This window comes from Saccopteryx leptura, chromosome 9 (genome assembly GCF_036850995.1).
Source record: "Saccopteryx leptura isolate mSacLep1 chromosome 9, mSacLep1_pri_phased_curated, whole genome shotgun sequence".
NCBI classification, from domain to species: domain Eukaryota; kingdom Metazoa; phylum Chordata; class Mammalia; order Chiroptera; family Emballonuridae; genus Saccopteryx; species Saccopteryx leptura.
In genome coordinates this window covers 46,584,642-46,606,831 of record NC_089511.1, presented here as the reverse complement: position 1 = coordinate 46,606,831, position 22,190 = coordinate 46,584,642, and the positions used below count along the sequence as shown (strand labels likewise).

The 22,190-nt window shown below is 47.8% G+C and overlaps 2 protein-coding genes and 1 pseudogene across 3 annotated transcripts; 1 reads left to right on the top strand and 2 right to left on the bottom strand.

Moving 5' to 3' along the window:
• Window positions 1–301: 301 nt before the first annotated feature.
• On the bottom strand, window positions 302–4,870 carry MIA (MIA SH3 domain containing). Of its 2 annotated transcripts, XM_066350035.1 has the most exons (5): window positions 4,734–4,870; window positions 1,510–1,581; window positions 1,290–1,423; window positions 710–820; window positions 302–398 (listed from the first exon to the last, which is right to left on the bottom strand). In XM_066350035.1, the coding sequence occupies exons 1-5, from the start codon at window positions 4,846–4,848 to the stop codon at window positions 375–377; spliced, it is 456 nt and encodes a 151-aa protein (XP_066206132.1). In that variant the 5' UTR covers window positions 4,849–4,870; the 3' UTR covers window positions 302–374. The 2 variants fall into 2 exon arrangements, with proteins under 2 accessions (XP_066206132.1, XP_066206133.1); XM_066350036.1 differs by lacking the exon at window positions 4,734–4,870 and having other exon boundaries at window positions 1,510–2,421.
• Window positions 4,871–4,941: 71 nt separating this feature from the next.
• On the bottom strand, window positions 4,942–22,093 carry SNRPA (small nuclear ribonucleoprotein polypeptide A). Its single transcript, XM_066350034.1, has 7 exons — window positions 21,917–22,093; window positions 21,358–21,452; window positions 16,282–16,454; window positions 10,286–10,465; window positions 7,485–7,658; window positions 6,986–7,074; window positions 4,942–5,308 (listed from the first exon to the last, which is right to left on the bottom strand). Exons 2-7 carry the CDS (start codon window positions 21,428–21,430, stop codon window positions 5,149–5,151), a joined length of 849 nt encoding a protein of 282 aa, XP_066206131.1. The 5' UTR covers window positions 21,431–21,452; window positions 21,917–22,093; the 3' UTR covers window positions 4,942–5,148.
• LOC136381385 (ribonuclease P protein subunit p14 pseudogene) lies at window positions 10,815–11,699 on the top strand (annotated as a pseudogene).
• Window positions 22,094–22,190: the final 97 nt, after the last annotated feature.

Genomic DNA, 22,190 nt, shown 5'->3' with positions numbered 1-22,190 from the left:
TGCGATTTAAGTCTTCCTCATGATCCAACTGGTTCATCCCCAATAGTTCCATTCCCCTCCAGTAGAGGACACTACAACCCCCTATTGGCTGTTCGGATTATTCCGTCTTTCCATTCACTTGTGTGTGATACCTAAATCTTGGAGCCCACCTCCCAGCACCCAGCGTGGAGCAACGGGCTTTGGTCAGTGAAACTCTGCCTAGCAACCACTAACGTTACCACAGTCAATGGGTTGATTGGTTAGATTCTGGAGCCGGGACCCATTTTCTTTATAGATCCCCACTACAAAGACCACAGAGACTCGCATTTTGCACTTGGCAGATATATTTGCATAAAGCCGGGAGAAAAAACAGCAGGGACAGCGGTAGGATGAGCTCACTGGCAGTAGAAATCCCATTTCTGGAAAAGAGAAAGGGAAAACAGTGGAACAAAACCAGCGTTTACACCACAAAGGCTCTAGTGGTTTTATCAAAGGCTGCAGCCACAGGCAGGTTTGGCCAACAAGTGCTAGGCAAAACTGCCCAGAACCCTCTAATCTTGCACCACTCAACTGCACCAGATTTTAGAAATCATGCCCCATTTTGCAGATGAGAAAATAGAGGCAGGGAACATTTCCCAATGCACACAGCTAGGCTGAGGTAAGAAAGCCTACCCTTATCAAAACCCAAGTGTCCTCCCTCCAGATCCCAGCCAGCCCCCAACACACTCACATCTGTCTTCACATCGATTTTGCCAGGTTTCAGGGTCTGGTCCTCCCGTACTATACTACTGGGGAAAAAGCCCAGGCGAGCAGCCAGGTCTCCATAGTAATCTCCCTGAACCTGGGAAAAAGGGGTTAAAAGCTGGGTCTGGGAAGATGGCAAGCTCTTGCCTGCTTAAGACCTTTGCACTAGCTCTTCTCTCTGATCTCCACATGGCTGGCTCCATCCTTGTCAATCAGGTTTCAGCTTAACATCACTTGTGCAGAAGTTTCCGTGACCACCTGATGTAGTCACCCAGTCACTCTACATTAATTTTCAAAGCAGCACATTTGCTGTATCTTTGATGGCTTGTCTTCTTCCATTAGAATAAAAGGGATTATTCACTATTGTATCTTCAGTGTTTAGAACAGAACTTTGCACCATAGGAGGTACCCTGTAATTATTGCTAGACAAAGTAAAAATAAATCACAACAGCACCTCCAAACTCTATTTCAGTTCACCCTCTCAAATTTTCCCTTTACATGGAAAATGAGGGTGCACTCCTACCCCAGCCCCATACTCTTTCCTTTTCTGTTCTCCCAAGACTCACGCTGCCTCCCCAGAAGAGCCGACCCCGGCCTTTCAGCTTGGAGAAGACATATACAACTTGGCCCCTCTGTATGGTCAGGAAACGGCAGTCGGGTGCCACATAGTCCTGAAGGGCCACAGCCATGGAGATGGGGTCTAGGGAAGGAATAGAAGGGAATAACAGTACACTCCGCACAGGCTAGCAACCCAAACCCTCAACCCCTGCAACCCTGGACTCTTACGGCTGCATTCCTCATCAGCACACAGCTTCCGGTCAGCAAGCTTGGGCATGAGGCGGCCCCCGATAGTAGGCCCTGGGAAGGCAGACAGCAAGATGATGACACCAAAGAATACCCTGGACCAAGTCATCATGGACTACGAACAGAAGAGTGACTAAGGGGAAAATGGGGTCTCCAATTTCCTTGGGCCCTCCCTCTCTCCAGTAATACAAGGAAACTTGTGTTCTCAGTCTAGTCCCCGCCCTGAACCAGTCCTAAATATCACCCACACCATCTAGAGGCTTCTACCCAGCCTGAACCATTTCAAGGACAGGGTGAGGGCCACCCACCAAAGGAAATGCCCAGATACACCTAAAGCAGCCCAGACCACTCCAAGTGACAGCTACCCCTTCAATAATCAGAGGCCCAGACAGGCAGGCTGAGATATTCAGTTCCATCTTTTCAAGTCAGCTTGGGTATCTGGCTTGGAATTTCCTGTGCTGAGGAACAGAACAGGCAGCCCTTTGAACAGCCCCAGCATTCAAGTACTGAGTGAATATCATATGTTAGACCTTAGGCTAGGTGATACACTGCCATAACCACTGTTTATCCTCACCAGTCATTTCCTGAGTGACTGGGCTGAGCTATATTCTCCTCTAGGAGGCTCACCTTCTCGTATGTAAAGTTAAGGATAATAAAAGCTAACGGTTATAGAGCATTAACTATTTTTATTTTTTATTAATTTATTCATTTTAGAGGGGGGAGAGAGGAGGGGGGAGAGAGAGAGAAGGAAGGGGTGAGATGCAAAAAGCATCAACTCCCGTATGTGCCTTGACCAGGCAAGTCTGGGGTTTCAAACCAGCAACCTCAGGGTCCCAGGTTGATGCTTTACCCACTGTGCCACCAGTCAGGCAATTTTTATTATTTATTTATTTATTTATTTATTGTATTTTTCTGAAGCTGGAAACGGGGAGAGACAGTCAGACTCCCGCATGCGCCCGACCGGGATCCACCCGGCACGGCCACCAGGGGCCACGCTCTGCCCACCAGGGGGCGATGCTCTGCCCCTCAGGGGCATCGCTCTGCCGCGACCAGAGCCACTCTAGCACCTGGGGCAGAGGCCAAGGAGCCATCCCCAGCTCCCGGGCCATCTTTGCTCCAATAGAGCCTTGGCTGCGGGAGGGGAAGAGAAAGACCGAGAGGAAGGGGGGGGGGGTGTAGAAACAAATGGGCGCTTCTCTTATGTGCCCTGGCCAGGAATCGAACATGGGTCCCCCGCCCGCCAGGCCGACGCTCTACCACTGAGCCAACCGGCCAGGGTTTATTTTTTATTTTATTAACTAAAATGAACAATCTGCATCACCACAAGAGGGTCTCTATTATAACCCCATTTTATGTGGAAATGGAAGCCCAGAGCCTTAAGGAAGTTGTCCAAGGATACAATCCAGGAAGTGGAGGGGCTAGGTTTGCTTTTAGTCATTTTGGTTTTTTTAATTTAGTTTATGGAGGAAGGGCTAGATTTCGCTCTAGGCCCACACTGAGCTTGAGGTTCAGTTGCCCGAGATCAGAATGAGACAGTAGAGAATTTGAATTCAAATATCATTTCTAAAACTGTGCTTCAAATGGAGAGCCACACATGGAGATCATTCTGCTGAGCATCTTTCCCTAGGCATTCTCACCTCTGGGATGACAAGTTCAAAATTTTTTTAGGAAGGCCTGACCTGTGGTGGCGCAGTGGATAAAGCGTCAACCTGGAAATGCTGAGGTCACCGGTTCGAAACCCTGGGCTTGCCTGGTCAAGGCACATATGGGAGTTGATGCTTCCAGATTCTCCCCCCCTTCTATGTCTCTCCTCTCTCTCTCCCTCTCTCTGTCTCTCTCTCTGTCTCTCCCTCTCCTCTCTAAAATGAATTTAAAAAAAATTTTTTTAGATGATGAATAAACATAGACTTGGAGTGGGGAAGAATTTATAAGGGGCATGTAAGCCATCTGTACATAACCAACACCCAGCATCAAGTACCATGAGATTAAACAGCTCTACCCAAATGTCAACTCCTCCAAGGGACCTTCCTAGATCACCCAGTCACTGCTGCCCACCCAGCCTTACCTTCTCATTACTCCATGTTTGTTTTGCTTATATCAAAACACAGTATTTGAAGTATTTTGTCTATTTTATTCACCAATGTACATTCCATGCCAAGAACAGTATTTAACACATAAAATGTACTCACAAGTATCTGCTGAATTTACTCAGTACTCGTGAGTGCCTGGCAGTGGAGAGGTGTGCTGGGGGTGGGGGGTGACGGTACAAATACCAGAGTATGAACATAGATTCCTCTTTACACAAGAAGACTCTCAGAATGTGAAAAACAGCTAGGGAGTCCCCTATGCAGACAGAGAGACCAGGATCTGCTGACCACAGAACCAGTATAGTGGGCAAAATGTTTCTGCAATAACAGTGTCCTTTAGTGAAGAGGGAAATCCCTTTCTCCTACCAATCTTTCAGCTCTTACAGAAATTCTAAATCTGGTATTATAAGTCTCATCATTGATGTTCCTCTTTAATGGAAAGAGCAGAGCAGGGGCAGGCTTGGGCTTAACTGTGGCAGGAAAAAATATCCAGAGATTATAACACTATGCTTTACGGTATTTATTTTTGCGGTTTTCTATTTCTGGTAAAAATCTCACTTCCCCATCTATATGGTATGAGAAAGGGTCTTAAGCACTTTTTTTTGAGCCAATATAAAATTCTCCAGATTAGGTTTGTGACAGTTAATGAAGGTCCTCCATTCCATCTTCCCTTATCGACAGCTTCAGCTGCAAACATGATTGTCTAGCCAGAAACGACATTTCCCAGACTCCCCTGCAGCTAAGGCAATGGAGAAGAATTTGGGTCTTCTGGCTGCCGGCAGCTGAACAGCCAGCAAAGCAAGCTATGTTTGAAGTGGCCACATTCTCTGTACCCGAGTCTGGTCAGTAGCTTCCCATGTGTGATCAAGTCAGTACGGGCCTCCTATTAATTAGTAGTGGCATCTTCCTGAACTCTAGAATGAAGTTCAATCATGGGTTACAAACTTGAACTCAAGTGTTTCAATCTCAGAGTGCTATTCCTACTGTCCTTCCAATGATTTCATGAGCACCCAATCCCCATCTTTCCTCCTGGAGTACCTAGAGTGGTTCCTGTGGGACTGCTGCTGTAACAGAAGGCACTTTTGTGAAGGTTATCATGTTTGAAAAGAACCTGCCCACCTGAACATGGCAGCCTGGGTTTCCATTTCCTGCACTGACTGCTGACTGAGAAAAAAAAGAAATCTGCCAGAGTAGTAAAGGTGACTTCAGATTGGACAAAACAGTCTTCCAACATTGCAAATGAGAGGTCCAAAAATTCAGGTCATTCTGATATGCAGAAAAGGGAACCATAGAAGACGGAGAAATAAAAACAAATCGTTGTAGAAAATCAAACATCAAAAACACTTTAATTCCAGCCTAACAGCGCCAGGTGCAATGTCTGGGGACAGACTCTGGGTACAATGCTGTGTGACCATTCACTCACACATGCAGCTCCAAGAAGGCCCCCGAGGGGGACTTACCTTCAGGGGGTTGAACCAAGGGGATGAGGGGTGGCCCCCAAACAGGGGCTATGGGCAGGCATGGGGAAAAGGCACTACTTCTTAGCAAAAGAGATCTTCATGGCATTGTTCTGGGTGATCTTGAAGCCCTGTAGGGCATCGCGAGCGGCCCCTGCCTGAACCTCATTGTCAAACTCCACGAAGGCGATGTCATGCCGCCCAGGGACCAGTCGGACCTCCTTGAAGCCAGGGAACCTGAGAGAAGATGGACAGACCTCAGGGATCTAGAGTCAGCATTTCACCCTCACATTTTGACACCTGGTAGGCAAAAGCCAGGATGTTGCTAAACATCCTACAATGCACAGGACGGCCATAATAACAAAGAATTACACGGTCCAAAATGTATATAGTGCTAAATTGAGAAACCCTAACATAAACAAGTGCATACAATGAGAACATATTTAATGAGAAATTTTAACATGAACACCCACGTGATCATAACTTACATCCAGCCAACAAACACTGTCCTCCCCACCACCTTCTTCCCCAATCATAACCCACCTACCCCCACTCCAGAAATAACTACTACCCTCACTTTTAGGATTTGCCGTTTCTTTCATTTCCACTTCTCAATCCCTACTTCCTTCCCCATTAGGCTACCATCCTGGTATTGACTGGGTATCCTTTTTCCCATCAGTATTCTTACAAAATACCTTTTGTTGTGTGGCCATAGTAAACATGTGGTATTGTTTCTGTTTTATAGTTTCTCAAAATTTCCTCTCAGCACTATCAAGAACCATGCCCACTGCACTCTCTGTTCCTTTTAACTGACACACAGACTGGGAGAAATGTCCCATCTATACCCCTTTGGTATTAGAGCCCTGGACAGGTAGCTTCAGTTGGTTAAGAGTATTGTCCCACACACCAAGGTTGCAGGTTGGATTCCTATCAGCACACATATAAGAACCAAACAACAAATACAAGTGGAAAAACAGATCAATGTTCCTCTCTATATATCCCTTCCTCTCTCTCTAAAATAAATCAATCAGAATTTCTTCAGAGCTTTTCTGATAGTGACAATCTTCCCATGACAATATGCCTTTCGTTAAAGATCTCCTTCATCTCTCTCCAGAAAAGAGAAGACACAAGCAGCACCTGGTGCCTGACCTGGTGGCACAGAGGATAGACCGTCGGACTGGGACACAGAAGACCCAGGCTCGAAACCTTGAGGTCGACGGCTTGAGCGCCGGCTCATCCAGCTTGAGCACAGGGTTGCTGGCTTGAGCAAGGGGTCACTTGGCTCTGCTGTAGCCCCCCAGTTAAGGCGCATATGAGAAAGCAATACTGAATAACTAAGGAGCTGCAACAAAGAATTGATGCTTCTCATCTCTCTCCCTTCCTGTCTGTCTGTCCCTATCTGTCCTTCTCTCTGACTCTGTTTCTGTCAAAAAGAATCAAGTTCTATTGTACAATACATACAATCAGAAGTAGAGCCAGAAGGTGAGGGCACACCCCCTAACTTCACTAAGCAGTGAATCGTTACCCTGTGCAGTAGTCATAGGGTCTACACACCATCAGCAGGGCATGGGGATCAAATCTCCCCACCTTCCATGCCTGTTTCAGCGTGCTGATTTTTGCCAGCCTGGCCAATGTTCAGTGATGTCTCACTATTCTTTTACATGTACCCTGTAACCTACAGGCCAGAAAGATGAGGCCCAGAGCCTTTCCACTCCCACCCCCAAGAAGGTGGAGGATGGCACACATGCCCTGGCCTCATCATCACCACACCCCATTGCCTCAGCCTCCTCCTTTTCTGCCTGAAAAGCTTAAGCAGCTTCAGGGCTACACCAGCACAATTCTGAGGCCTGTCCCCATGGTGCCACCACCTGGCCATCACTCTCTGGTCCCTGCCCAGCCACAGGCCCCACTTACTGGTTGAAAAGCATAGACAACATAAGCTCATTGGTCTCCTCCGGCAGGTTGGTAAGGAACAAGATGTGATTTGGTGGGTTTTCTGAAAGCTGTGGGAAAAGATGGGAGCCCATGAGTCTAGTGGGGGATCCGCTGCCTTCCTGGTCTCCATGCCCCAACCCTGCTTAAATCCTTTCTAGCCCTTCATGCTGTGTTGCTGCCTATCTACCCGCTTTGCCACCTCTAGACTTGAGCAACATGAGAGTATTGCTACATCCAGAAGCACTGCTTGGCAGAAGATCACTGAATAAATCTAGGTGCTGACCACTTCTCCACACCTCACCCTGACCATCCAAAGCTCCTCCAACAAACATGCCAATCCCGGTGCTCCAGGAATCATCCTCAACTTCCAACTGCACCTCCTCTAGGGGGCCTGCCCAGACCACCCACCCTAAAACAGCACCCCCACCAGTCTATTTCCAACTATTTATATGAGACCCCAGGAGCAATTGACACTTACAGGCTGAGCAGGTGGCATCTGGCCTGGCATAAGCTGCTGTGGGGGCATGGCCCCCGGTGGGATCTGGCCGGGCGCAAGGCCTGGAGGTGGGATCATGCCAGGGGGCGGCATGTAAGGAGGCTGGCCTGGCATGTGATGCATGATGCGGGGCGTCTGCGTCATTGGCGGCATGCCCTGTGGAGAGAGGGAGGGCTGGGCTGAGTGGGGCAGCCAGCAGGTGGGAGGGAAACTGCTACTGATGTCACTAGAAGGCACCGAGGAGAAAGGTTACTAGAGGAAACCCAGGTGTGAGACATGGAAAAAGGCCCAGACTTGGGAAGAAGTAAAAAAAAAAAAGGCACTCAAAGAGACAAAGGATACCAAGAGAAACAGATGGAACAAAACAGACTCGGGGTCAAGGGGACATCAAAACAAAACGTTTTAAAAATTTACTTTTTTATTACCTAAAAATTAGCCAGTGTGACCTTTGTTTATAGAAATATATGAGCCTAACCTGTGGTGGTGCAGTGGATAGTGTTGACCTGGAATGCTGAGGTTACAGGTTTGAAACCCTGGGCTTGCCTGATCAAGGCACATATGGGAGTTGATGCTTTCTGCTCCTCCCCCCCCCTTCTCTCTAAAATGAATAAATAAAACCTAAAAAACAAAAACACTTCCCCTTATTCCAGAAATATATGAGTGGAGAAAGAAAAACTGGAAAAACTCAAAATATTAACGACTGCTAACTAGAAGGAATGGAAATAAATACTATGAGGAGAATGCTGTACTTTTGCTTCTAAAATTAACTTTAAGGAAAAACCGTGATAGATCCGGAGACCTACAGAGAAAAACAGAAGGCAGAGATGGACAGGGATAGTCAAGGCCGGTGCCAAAAGAAATGAGAGGGGTGGCAAGGAGAAGAGAGGAGACAGGCCGATGGCACACAGCACATGCACTGAGGTGACAAGGCTGCCGGAGAAGGAACCACTCCTGTCCACAGTCACAGGTGGACAGAAAAGAGAACAAGGTAAGAGTGAGGAACCTGGACAACAACACAGACACCATTCCTGATGCCAAAGAATGAGCTGGCATCGGTGCACATAGGACAAAAACAGCATGACCACCAGGAAAGCGGACATGAGAGACTTGAGTGGTTGCAATTCATCCATTTTTTTCTTCCGTGCTATGTGCTTCTGTATCCTGTTTGGAAAACAGGATGCTCCTACTTTTCATGTCCTCACAAAGTTCATGAAGACGTTTTCCTGTTTTCTTCTAGAACCTTGACTGTTTTAGCCATCACATTCACATCTATGATTCATCTCAAATTAACTTATATCTAGTTGAGATAGAGTTAGTTTTCCCTTACTGATATCTGATTGGTCCAGCATCACTTACTAGAGAAAAAAGTCCCTTTACCACTGGACTGCAGCGTTAGCTTCATACATTAAGTAACCGTATGTGCAGACCTATGTCTGGACTTGACTCTGTCCCACTAGTCCACCTTCCTACCCTTATGCCAATAACCCACCAATCTGACCCCTGTAGCAGGTCCCCCACACCCAGCTTTATTATCTTCACTTATCTTGCTTTGCTTTTCCAGACATTGAGAAACAGGCTGTCAGTATCCCACAGAATTTCTGTTGGCGTTCTCATTGGAATTGTACTGACTTTTAGATCTGGGAAGAACTGACATCTGAACAATGGGGAGTTTCTCCAGCCATCTGCTGAGACTGTCTCCAATTTCTCTCAGCAGCATTCTGTAGTTTGTGTGTGTATATATGCATCGTGAAGGGGTTTACACCCTTTGTTGGATTGACTCCTTAGAGCTATTTTTCAGTTTCAAGTCTACTTGTGTGTGGCTAGCATACAGAAATAACACTTGTCCTGAGCAGTTAGTTCAGTCAGAGCGTCATCTCAAAACACCAAGGTTGTAGGTTCAATCCTTGCATGTAAGAAGCAACCAATGAGTACAGTAACTGGAAAAACAAATGCTTCCCCCTCTCTCCCTTTCTCTGAAATTAATCAATAAACAATTTTGTTAAGCGAGCAAGAAACAGAGATAGCCAGGAAGGGAGAGAGATAAGAAGCATCAACTCACCTTAATTCTTCATTGATTGCTTTCTCATCTGTGCCTTGACCAGGCAGCAGGGAGGGGGCGAGGCTCCAAGCAAGCCAGCGACCCCCTGCTCAAGCTAGCGACCATGGGGTCATGTCTATGATCCCATGTTCAAGCCAGCAAACCCACGCTCAAGCTGGTGAGCCCATGCTAAACCAGCAACCTCAGGGTTTCAAACGTGGGTCCTCAGTGTCCCAGGCCAATGCTCTATCCACTGCACCACCGCATGGTCAGGCTAAATTCAAATATTAATTCTAACTATTGGTTAGTAGTTTCCTTTGCATTTTCTACATGAACCAACGTCTAGGTCAGCGGTTCTCAACCTGTGGGTCACGACCCCAACGGGGGTCGAACGACCAAAACACAGGGGCTCCGATGGCTTTAGGCGACCCCTGTGTTTTGGTCGTTCGACCCCCGCTGGGGTCGCGACCCACAGGTTGAGAACCGCTGATATAGGTCATGAAAAGAGAAACCAAGAGACTGAGACACAGAGAAAGGAAGATCCTAAAGAATAGTCTGGCAAGCAGGGACATGCATTTCTGAGTGTAGACACCATCATCCAGAGACAGGCACAAAATCTATATAAGGAAATAGAAGGGGGAGTCTGAATTCACAAGTGGAGAGAAGTGGAGACACCTTCTCACCCTGCTCCCCAGCCAGGCCATGTAGCAGAGAAAGGCCTAGCGATGAGAAAGCCCTCGCTTACCGGGACAGGCCCTGGGACAGCCCCCACTACCGGGGCAGCTGCCCCGCCCTGCACAGCCTTCTTGGCAGCTGGGGTCTCCTGGCTCTTGGGTTTCCTCTTCTCCCGCTTACGGTCCCGCTCCACAAAGGTACCCTTCATCTTGGCAATGATATCCGAGTCAGTCTTGGCATACTGGATGCGCTGCCAACAGAGAGCCGAAGGGTTAAAAGTGGACTTCAGAGCCAATTGCCTGGGTGCAAAAGCAGACCCTACCAGGAGCGTGGTGAGTAACTTTAAAGACATCACTGGGGACGATCCAGGGACGGAGCAGAGGGAAGCCAAACATAAACACCCCAGGAGTTTCCCGGGCAGCTTGGGCTTCTGGAGGGGCGCTCTGGCCCTTAGCGGACTCTTGCAGCAAACCGGAGTCGGGGAGGCGCCAGGCTAGTCCCACGGAGAGTGGGCAGGCGGAAGACCACAGCAGAACCACTGTTTCTGGGAGCAGGCTCGGTGGGCCGCGCGGGTGACGGAGCAGGCGCGACCCAGGCCGCACGCGCAAGGCGGGAGGGGCGGCGCGGGGCGGCCCGAGGATCATTTTGAAGATGTGACCTAAGGTATAGTCAGCACTGGAAGAGATGCCAGCCCCAGCTGCCAGCTATGAAAGAATAATTTACAAAAATCCCTCTCAGCACCACTACATGAAAGTCTGCCTAGAATTTCAAGATCATGGGGTTGGACTGAATGCTGCCCAGTTCAAACAGCTGGTTATTTCAGCCCTGAAGGACCTGTTTGGGGAGGTTGGTGCTGCCTTACCCTTGGACATCCTAACCTATGAAGAGAAGACCTTGTCGGCCATTTTGAGAATATGTAACAGTGGTCTTGTCAAATTGTGGAGTGCTTTGACCCTGTTAGGATCCTACAAAGGCAAGAAATGTGCTTTCAGAGTGATTCAGGTTTCTCCCTTTCTCCTTTCATTATCTGGTAATAGTAGGAAACTAGTATTGGATTGAATAGTCTTCAATTTCAGAAACAATCCTCTGCTCTCCAAAGTACTTTTTGGTGCCAACATGTTTGAAGACTGAAGCAAGCTAAGAGCTCCTGTTGATGGAATGTGAGGAGCTGAAGATGTTCCCAGTAATTACCAGCCGTTGTCTTTGGTGGGGGAGGCTGAACAGGCAGCACTTTCAGCGTGTGCACATCAGAGCTGGAGACCGGGCTGAACTCAGCAGGGCTTTCACACAGAGGGACGTGGTTGCCTTCTCAGAATTAACAGGGGATGTCAATCCTTTGCATTTAAATGAAGATTTTGCAAAACATACCAAGTTTGGAAAGACAATTATTGTACATGGAGTTTTGATCAATGGACTTATTTCAGCTCTCCTGGGTACTAAAATGCCAGGGCCTGGCTGTGTATTTCTTTCCCAGGAAATTAACTTCCCAGCTCCTTAATATGTTGGAAAAGTTGTTTTAGCTTCTGCAGAAGTGAAAAGGGTGAAGCAGTTCATTGCTGTTATTGCTGTGTCGTGTTTTCTAAGAGAAAGTGAAAAAACTGTTATGGAAGGCTGGGTTAAAGTTATGGTCCCAGAAGATCCCAAATCCTAAAATAGTGTTTTAAAGATGCAAGTTCAGGCCCTGGCCGGTTGGCTCAGCGGTAGAGCATCGGCCTGGCGTGCGGGGGACCAGGGTTCGATTCCCGGCCAGGGCACATAGGAGAAGCGCCCATTTGCTTCTCCACCCCCACCCCCACCCCCTCCTTCCTCTCTGTCTCTCTCTTCCCCTCCCGCAGCCGAGGCTCCATTGGAGCAAAGATGGCCCAGGCGCTGGGGATGGCTCCTTGGCCTCTGCCCCAGGCGCTAGAGTGGCTCTGGTCTTGGCAGAGCGTCGCCCCTGGTGGGCGTGCCGGGTGAATCCCGGTTGGGCGCATGCGGGAGTCTGTCTGACTGTCTCTCCCCATTTCCAGCTTCAGAAAAAAAAGAAAAAAAAAAAAAAAAAAAGGATGCAAGTTCAGGAGTAAGTGTTAAACGTTAATGAAGAATCTGAGGAAAATGGATTGCTGCTTTTCAACAAGGAGCAGTCAGCAGACCCAGCAGTGCATATCAGGGGAGTGGAGCAGGTGGGAAGGGGTCGCATGCCCACTTTCCATTTTGGCCTTATGCTTCACACACACGAGTGTATTTCTGTGTCTAGGTTTGTAATATTGGAAAAATATTAGGAAAGTTATCATTTAGCTAAAGGTTCTACTTTTAGGGTTTCAAATCAAAAGGTTTGTGAAACCTACCTACCGTATTTTTCGCTCCTAAGATGCACCTAACCATAAGACACACCTAGGGTTTTAAGGAGGAAAATAAGAAAAAAAATATTCTGAACCAAATGGTGTGTTAAAATATTTAGTAAAATACCGTATTTTTCATTCCATAAGACACATGGACATTTTCCCCTCCACTTTTGGGGGAAAAAAGTGTGTCTTATGGAGCAAAAAATATGGTATATCTGTATAGAATAAATTTCTCACTGAATTCATTGCTGGCTAGCATTTAATTATTGAAGGCAACAATAGAAGTTGGATCACCTTTGAACACCTGTCTTTTACCAGTAAATAAACTTAGATACTGTTTTTCAGAAAGAAAAAAAAAGACATCACTGGGCTTCAACATCCTCATCTGTAAAATGGGGTTGCCATGTATCCCACCTCAAAGAATGACTGTGAGGACCACATGAGTTCAAGCGCTCTGAATAGTACCTGACACATAGTTAGCCCTCAGTGGGTTGTCGGAATTTAGAAGGGAACATGGGACAGCCCTGAGCATCAGGCCAAAAGTAGAAGTCCCAGGCCAGAAGGCCAGCACGAGAACACACTACAGGGGTTTCAGTCACCCCTTGCATTCAGCACCCCCAAAACTACATCTCATTCACTCAGCTGTTTGTGGAGCCTCTAAAAGCCCTGCCCTCATGGAGCCTCTTCAGTGTGGAAGAGAAAACAATGCAGATTAAGAAGTGAACTGGAAAAGTGTTGAGAAGAATTAAAATATTCAGAAAGGATATCCAGGAAAGGCCTAAGGTGACACTAGTTGTAGAGATAGAGAAAGGGAGAGAGGGAGCCTTGCAGGAGGACATCTAAGGAAGAGCATTCCAGCAAAGAGAACGGCCACCAAAGACCTAAGGTATGCATGGGGTGTTCAAGGAACACAGGGGAGCAGTGTGGATGAGGAGGGAAGAGATAACATCACAGAAGCAACAAGGACCCTGAGGACCATGAGGAAGACTTTGTACTTTCCTAAGACAGGAACTACGGAATCTATAAGCAGGGGAGTGTTTAACAAGGAGTGCTGGGGCTGCGGTACAGAGTACAGCCTGTGGGGAGCAGGGCATGAAGCAGGGAGAACCACAGGCAGGCCAATGCCACCATCCTGACGAGATGGCGGAGGCTGGGACCAGGTCAGTGGCAAGGCAGGAGTGAGAAGTGGGCAGCTGGTGGGTGGGATTTTTGGGGGTTTTTTTTTAGATATATATATATATATTTTTTTTTAATGTTATTCAGGGTTTTTTTTTAGAGAGAGGAGACAGAGAGAAAGAGAGAGAAGGGGGGATGAGAGGGAAGCATCAACTCCCATATGTGCCTTGACCAGCCAAGCCCAGGGTTTCAAACTGGCAACCTCAGCATTCCCAGGTCAACACTTTATCCACTGTGCCACCAAAGGTCAGGCCGCTGGTGGGCATTTTGAAGATAGAATTGGCAGGATTCCGTGACAAAACTCACACACACCTAAGTGCTTGATATGTCCCAAGCAGTGACTTGGGAAGAAGTGGGGGAGGGTCAATGCAAAAAGTTTTATGGTTTTTATACCTCAAAAGCTAATTACTAGCTGCTCTAGAAAGGTAATTCACAGATGTGGCAACCCTGAGCCTGCAGACCCAGAAGTGGTAACAGCCGAGACAAAGCAATGGAGTTGAAATGGCTCCAGGCTACTCTGGTGCCCCAGGGCCCACACTTCCACATGACCCACCTCCCCCACTGAGGTCATCTGAAGGCAGACACTGGCTGTCACCTCCCCAGGAAACTGGGGCAGTACATTTCAACCAGGTCAAACTGGAAAACTTACTAAAGAACCAAAGATGTCTGCCAGCAGTCTGGCAGGAGTTGCAGTTCAGGGCAGGGACTTCAAGCCACTTTTTTTTTTTTTAGCATGAGAGAAAAAGGGAGGATGAGGGAAACGGGGAGAGAAAGTGAAAGAAAGAATTTGAAGCCCTGGCCGGTTGGCTCAGCGGTAGAGCATCGGCCTAGCGTGCGGAGGACCCGGGTTCGATTCCCGGCCAGGGCACATAGGAGAAGCGCCCATTTGCTTCTCCACCCCTCCGCCGCGCTTTCCTCTCTGTCTCTCTCTTCCCCTCCCGCAGCCAAGGCTCCATTGGAGCAAAGATGGCCCGGGCGCTGGGGTTGGCTCTGTGGCCTCTACCTCAGGTGCTAGAGTGGCTCTGGTCGCAATATGGCAACGCCCAGGATGGGCAGAGCATCGCCCCCTGGGGGGCAGAGCACCGCCCCTGGTGGGCGTGCCGGGTGGATCCCGGTTGGGCGCATGCGGGAGTCTGTCTGACTGTCTCTCCCTGTTTCCAGCTTCAGAAAAATGAAAAAAAAAAAAAAAAAAAAGAATTTGAAGCTGCTCTATATGTGCCCTGACCGGGAAGCGCACTGGCAACCTCTGCGCTTTGGGACAATGCTCTAACCAACTGAGTTATTCAGCCAGGGCTCAATCCACTTCTTTATGTACCAGACGCAGCCATCTATCTAGGACATCCGCTGGCCTTGTGACCATCTGCAACCCACCCCCTTTCTCCCATCCATGCCCTCTGTCCTGGTCCTGGCCCAACCCCTCCAACTCGGGAACTTGACCCACCTCTCCTTCAGAAAACTGCACCCTGAATTCCCTACTCTAATCCACTCTATCCAACAGCCACAGGCATCTCTCTAAACCCTTCCATGGCTCCACAGCACCCTTGGAGTTAAGTCCACTTTTAGGACAAACTCTAGCCCCTTAGGCTGACTTTGTGGACATGCTTTCCAGACAATGCCCTCCCTACCACTTCCCAACCGCCCTGCCCTCCAGCCAAATGAACTTGACCTGCTTCCGCAACTACATATGCTGCTGGTTATCTCTGGGCCCTAGTATACATGGTCCCTCTGCCTAACACTCTTTCTCCTTCTTCTTCCCCAGTTATCTCTTTCCCTTCAAGCCTCACCTCATCTAGAAAGCCTTCCCTTACCCCCAACCTAGGTGAGGTGCCCCCGCTAAGCTCACCCAGCTCTGTGCAGTTCCCCCATCCTGCTCTGACCCCCAAGTTTTCATCATCTGGTGACAGTATTGTCTCTCCTACAGCACTGTGGGTCCCAGAGGGAAGGGCTGGGGGCTCCCTTGGTCATTATGTGTCCCACACCCCAGAATAATTAACAGCAAATGCTAAGTGTTGGGTAAACAAATGTTTTTAGGTTTGCTCACTTGTATTGGGGCAGCACCACGTGTGTGGTCTGTGAAAGGCTGCAGTGCTTGCCTTCATGGTGGCAGATTGCATATTGTGGATTGCCTTCCTGCTTGGGAGGGTCGTTGTTTGCTACAGAAGGGTATTTTCCTTCAGCCGGTTTTGCAGAGAGACAGAGTGCAGAGAGGGAGAATGAGTCCAGGATGTGGAACCAGAGCCAAGGGGCTGAGGAGCCCTGCTGAGGCTGGTGGGGGGCCTCTGAGTCCGGGTGAGTTCGGAAAGAGAAAAGGAAGCGGTATTCCCTGCCTGTTTGCTTGTTCGCCCTTGAGACTTTAATAAACGGAATGGCCCACCATTTTCTGGCTCCATATTCCCTTACCATCTGCCCAAATCCAATGTGAACTTTCATGGCCAAGGCAGCGGCCACTGGCCTTACACTAAGGAACAGCAAGAAACTCCTGACAGAGAGGTCCCTGCCCATCTGGTCTCCTATAGCACCTCGCACACAAGTGCATTTATACATCCTCCATATCCACAGTACTCACCATGGGCTTGTCGTAGAAGGGGAAACCCTGCATGGAGCGCAGAGCATTGGTGGCACTGCTGACCTCCTTAAAGATGACAAAGGCTTGGCCCCTCATCTTCAGGCTCCGTGACACCAGGATATCCAGGATCTGGCCAAACTGGGAGAAGATGGCATACAGGGACTTTTTCAGCTCTGCAGTAGAGGAAGGAAAGATTCATGGTTACTAGAGGCCTTGGTACCATACCTAGGTCTTAGGTAGGTCTTAAGCTCCCCTTTTCAGAGGAAAGTGCAGCCCAGAAGGGAAACATCAATCAACTAACAGAGTACCCAGAATACCAGGGGCCAGCAATCCTTCAAGAGCAGCAATAACAGTAGCAACCAAGTTCCACTCAAGTGGTTGTGTGCATGCCTCCTCAAAGGGTCAACAGTAACAGTACCAACCCACAGGGTGGCTGTATGAGGACAAGTCCTACCTACAAAGGACATATAGAAATGCAAGCACTTTGTTTCCTTGTCACTAGCACCTTGACTAACTAGGCCTGTGCAATGTGGCTCTAGCCAATTCCTCCAACCTCTCTCCCTATATTCCACCTCACTCATGTCTCCAACCACACCAGCCTCCCAACCCTTTCCTTGCCTGGTATACCAATTCTGCCTCAGGATCTTTGCACTGCTTGGCACTGGCTGCTCCCTCTACCAGGAAACACCTTTCTCCTAATGTGTGCATGGCTGCCTCCTTCTAGTCACCCAGGTTTCAAGGCCTTCCCTAACCACCCTGTCTAAAGAAATGCCCCCTCACCCTGGCTGGATAGCTCCATTGCTTGGAGCGTCACCCCAAAGTGCAGAGGTTGCCAGTTCAATCCCCAGTCAGAGCACAAACAGGAACACATAGATATTCCTGTCTCTCTCTCGCCCCACCTTTCCTTTCTCACTAAAATAAATAAAAACTTAAAAAATAATATCAAAAAAGAGAAAGAGAAAAGGCCTGACCAGTGGTGGCATAGTTGGCTCTAAGCGCAGGCTCGCTGGCTTGAGCGGGGAAATCATCCACGTGATCCCAAAGCTTGCCGGCTGAAACTCAAGGTCACTGTCTTGAGCAAGAGGCAACTGGCACGGCCCCAGTCAAGGCACATACAAGAAGCTGAACATACAACTAAAGTTAAAGCAAACAGGAGTTCATGTTTCTCCCTCCCTCCCTCTCAATTCTCTCTCAGAAGAAATCAACTCACAAGTAAAGTGAAAGCAACTGAGTTAATGCTTCTCATCCTCTCTTTCCCTTCCTGTCTCTTTCTCTCTCTCTCTCTCTCTCATCCTCTCAAAAAATAATAAAAAATAAGCCTGGCCTGTGCTAGCACAGTGGATGGATCCTCAACCTGGAACGCCGGGGTCACCAATTCAAAGCACTGGGCTTGCCCAGTCAGCACACACACGAGGAACAAGCAAGCAATAAACCACTGAAGTCGAGCAACTATGAGTCGATACTTCTCGCTACCCACTCCCCTCTATAAAATCAATAAAATAAAAATCTAAAAATAATAATGAAGTGCCTCCTCATGTAGCTCTTCCCTCTCCTTGCTTTCCTTCAGGGCATTTTCCAACTCCTGACATCAGTTTTGCTTACTTGCTGTCTAGCTCTTTCTGAAGGGAAGCATTTGTTCACCACGGTATCTCCATGCTCAGTCTAGACTCCTGCACAAAAACTTCTCCAAAAATATTTGCGTGAATAAAAAACACCATTGTGTTATGGAAAAATGTCACTGATGATTTCATTTTGAATCTGTTGTCTCTTTAGCAAGTGAAAACTCCAGATTTTTAAAAAATAAAATTTCTTGATTTTATAAAACAAGGAAGTCACTACATTTCCACAACCACCCCATGAGGTAATAACTAGAACTGTCCCAATTCGGCTAACATGGAAACAAGTTTTCAGAGAACTTGTCACTGGCCCAGAAGTGTCTAAGGGTTCTGTCGGGCAAGACCCTATATAGCCAGAACAGGGACCCAAGTGCATCTGATCCCAGTATGACCACACCTCACTAGCATACTGTCGTACTCGACAGCTGGAACAGGGTACCAATCTTACGCAAAGAAGGTATCTGAGCTTAAGATGCTTGGTAAGCCTGGCAAGGTGGCAGTGCAGTGGATAGTGTCGGACAGGGATACAGAGGACCCAGGTTCAAAACCCTGAGGTCGCCAGCTTGAGCACAAGCTCACCAGCCTGAGCTCAGGGTCACTGGTTTGAAGCCCAAGGTCACTGGCTTGAGTCCAAGGTCGCTGGCTTGAGCAAGGGTTCACTCACTCTGCTGCAGCCTCCCAGTCAAGGCACATACGAGAAAGCAATCAATGAATAACCAAGGTGCCACAACAAAGAATTGCTGCTTCTCATCTCTCTCTCTTCCTGCCTGTCTGTCCCCATCTGTTCCTTTCTCTGTCTCTGTCTCTCTTGCAAAAAATAAAATAAATAAATAAATAGGCTTGGTGAAAAAGATACTGGGAAAGAAAAAGAAAATGTGTGTGTAGGAGGAATAGATGGGAAGCAAAAGTATTTTGAGGCAAACAACCAAAAATTCTGATGACATTTCTAGGTTTTGTTTCCATCCTCCATCCCCATGAACCCAGCTTGGGCCTCAGTCGTTCTCCAAGACCTTTTACAACTGAGTTCCTTGCCTGGTTCCCTATGCCCTCAAGACACAGTGCAATGCCTCACCCTGCCCACAAGGCCCCATGAGCCATCAGTGCACTGCTCACTGGAATCTTCTCTGTACGCCACAGGCTACTAGTCCTCAGGCACACACACGATCACCTGTAGTTCCCAGAAGTCCCAGGTTCTTTTGACTTAGACCAGTGGTAGTCAACCTGGTCCCTACTGCCCACCAGTAGGCGTTCCAGCTTTCATGGTGGGCGGTAGCGGAGCAACCAAAGTATAAATAAAAAGATAGATTTAATTATAGTAAGTTGTTTTATAAAGATTTATTCTGCCAAACTTAGCGAAAATCCGACATAAAGCACTTGGTAGGTAATTATAATTATATGCTTTAACTTGCTGTAACTCTGCTTTATAAATTTTTTTTAATTTAAATTTTTTTTTTTTTTTTTTTTTTTTTACAGAGACAGAGAGTGAGTCAGAGAGAGGGATAGACAGGGACAGACAGACAAGAATGGAAAGAGATGAGAAGCATCCATCAATCATTAGTTTTTCATTGCGCGTTGCAACACCTTAGTTGTTCATTGACTGCTTTCTCATATGTGCCTTGACCGTGGGCCTTCAGCAGACCAAGTAACCCCTTGCTGGAGCCAGTGACCTTGGGTTCAAACTGGTGGGCTTTTCCTCAAACCAGATGAGCCCGCATTCAAGCTGGCGACCTCGAGGTCTCGAACCCGGGTCCTCTGCATCCCAGTCTGACGCTCTATCCACTGCGCCACCACCTGGTCAGGCTATAAATTTTATAAAATAAATTTACTTCCCTACTTTATAAATCACCATTACTGTAGAACCGGTGGGCGGTTAGAAAACTTTACTAACAGAGATACAAAAGTGGGCAGTAGATATAAAAAGGTTGACTGCCCGTCTTAGACATTCGCACATGCTAGTTCAGATTAGAAACACTTTTCCCCCTCATTATACCATAAATACTATTTTTCATCTGTACCTAGGACTCCCTATATATGGAAAACCAACTTAGAATATATGTGGATTTTGTACTGTGTGGGTGGGTCAGTGCCCCTACCGTGTGTTGTTCAAAGGCCAACTGTACTGCTTCCTCTACGCGGAAAGCTTTTCCTAAGTATGTCCTTTCCCATAAAATTCAATGAATTACTCTTTCTCGGTGCCCAATTCCAGCACTGTGTTACCCCAATCACAACCTTGGCTACTCTGGGTTATCAGTGGACTTGTGCGTCAAGGCAGGACCAGAACTGTCCCAGTCACCAGTGTGTCTGTCCCTGGTACCAAAAAGAACTACCTGAGCACGAAGTTCTAAAAGCACATGGACGATTTATACAGCCTACTTTCCTTTCAACAGCAAGGTTATTGGTAACCTCAAACTTAAACCCAGCAATTTCCTTTAGTTCTTTCCACTATTTTCCTAAGGTGATAATCAGACCTAACATTTATCTCGCCCTAAATGTTGGGTACCATAAAAACATTTTATGCATGAAGGCTTAGCTAATTTTATCCCCAAAACACACATGCAAAGAAGGTACTACAATTTTTGCCAACTTTTTAAATATCGAAAATGGGGTTCAATAAAGGTGATAACTTGGAAAAAATAAAAAAGTATGTTTGATATCAAAATTTAGGTCCTTGCCTGACCTGGAACGCAGAGGTTGCCAGTTCTAAAGCCTGGGCTTGCCTGGTCAAGGCACATATAGGAAGCAACTATTTCGAGTAGATGCTTCTCACTTCTCTCCCCTCTTTCTTATTCTCCCTCTCTCTCTCTCCCCCCCTCTCCAAAAATAAACTGGAAAAAAAAATCCGGGTCTTAAGCAGAACTCCACACTGGTGACCTCAACCACTTTTGTTATGTGTCCTTGAGAAAGTTACATCACCTCTGAATTTCAATTTCCAAATCTGAGAAATGAGAACAATAGCTATTTAGTGCTGGGTTGTTGTGGAAATTAAATGTAATTAAGACTTAATATGTCAGCCTCTGGTATTAAGTGTTACTTATCATCGTTATTTATTTCATTTTGAAATTAAATATTTTTACTGTGGGCTGATCACTGAAAACACTCCATTGACCAAGCCAGTCCAGTTCTTGCCTTCATGGGATTACAGGCCAGGAAGAGAATCATCAGGACTGGGGGGAGGGGAAGTGGGGAAGTAAGACCTATGGGAAATCAGACAGGCACCTGAGGGTAAAGGAGATGGGAAGGCCCCCTGGGGGAGAGGTCCTGTGAGCCGAAACCCTGTGAGTGACCGGGTTAACCCGCAGAGTGTAAGATGAACTGGAAGAACGGTAAAGCCAGAGGAATCTGCATATGCAAAAGACCGTTTTGCCTGAAGAGATGGGTGAGAAAAGAAGTAGATGCTGGGGTGAAAGAGGGGGCCGGCTCGTGTAGACAACCTGGAGTCTGGACTCCCTCGAGAACTCACCATCTTTCTTGATCTTCTCATTGAGGTTGTTGATATAAATAGTGTGGTTTGGGCGGGTCTCGGGAACTGCCATGGAGGATGGTGCCTAGGTAGGGCTGAAAGAAGGAAAAAAGGCAACTTCAGCCCTGGGTTTATCGAAGTCCTTTGTCTGAATGAGGGCTTAACGGGCTGTTCAGGGCTCTTCCTTCCAAGAGGAAGTCAGACAAGGCGGGGAGGAGAAAAGAAGGGTGCACAGTTCGAAAAGGAAAACGAACGCCGGACACCACTTCCCCCGCGTGATGAGGGAAATCTCGAGAGGTTTACTACGAGTCCCAGGATGCTCTACGAACTTAATAGGCGGAGCGTACTGACTGGTGATTTCAATTGACCCACGTACTCACAAAGCAGCCCAGGAAAAAGAACCCGGATGTACGCTCCAGGTAAAGCAGGAGGGGCGACTTTACGGGGCTCTGGCCACGCGCAGCGGTAAAAGAGTTTCCCCACAGGAGGCGCGGGAAGACCCGGCCGTCAGACGCTCGGCTCACCCGACACCATGGCCTCGCGCGCCCCACTTACTCACCAAAAGAGCTCAAGATCCCTCAAGCAGCTCCTCAAGCGTTTTCTAAGAGCGGAGCACGAATCTTCTTGTCTTGGCTCCGCCTTTATCATTCTGCAAGCCAATCCTGGCGCGGAAACTTAGTAGCTTGACCAATCAGGTTGTCTCGTCCAACATTGCCAATCAAATTTTGGGCCAGAGGTTGCCATCATGGTCGACCCAGAAGTTGCCAATGGAAAGTCCACCTGGGTTCCCGCCTCAGGGGGGAAAGCCCCGCCCACCTCTTGTAAGCGCTCAG

Coding starts and splice junctions, on each gene's coding strand:
- MIA (XM_066350035.1), bottom strand. CDS start 4,848: ATGTTGGAAGACTGTTTTGTCCAATCTGAAGTCACCTTTACTACTCTG. Junction 1,424..1,509: donor TGCTGATGAGGAATGCAGCC/GTAAGAGTCCAG, acceptor TTCCTTCCCTAG/ACCCCATCTCCATGGCTGTG. Junction 821..1,289: donor GGCTCTTCTGGGGAGGCAGC/GTGAGTCTTGGG, acceptor CCTTTTTCCCAG/GTTCAGGGAGATTACTATGG.
- SNRPA (XM_066350034.1), bottom strand. CDS start 21,430: ATGGCAGTTCCCGAGACCCGCCCAAACCACACTATTTATATCAACAAC. Junction 10,466..16,281: donor CCTTCTACGACAAGCCCATG/GTGAGTACTGTG, acceptor CTCTGTTGGCAG/CGCATCCAGTATGCCAAGAC. Junction 7,659..10,285: donor CTGTCCCAGGGCCTGTCCCG/GTAAGCGAGGGC, acceptor CTCTCTCCACAG/GGCATGCCGCCAATGACGCA.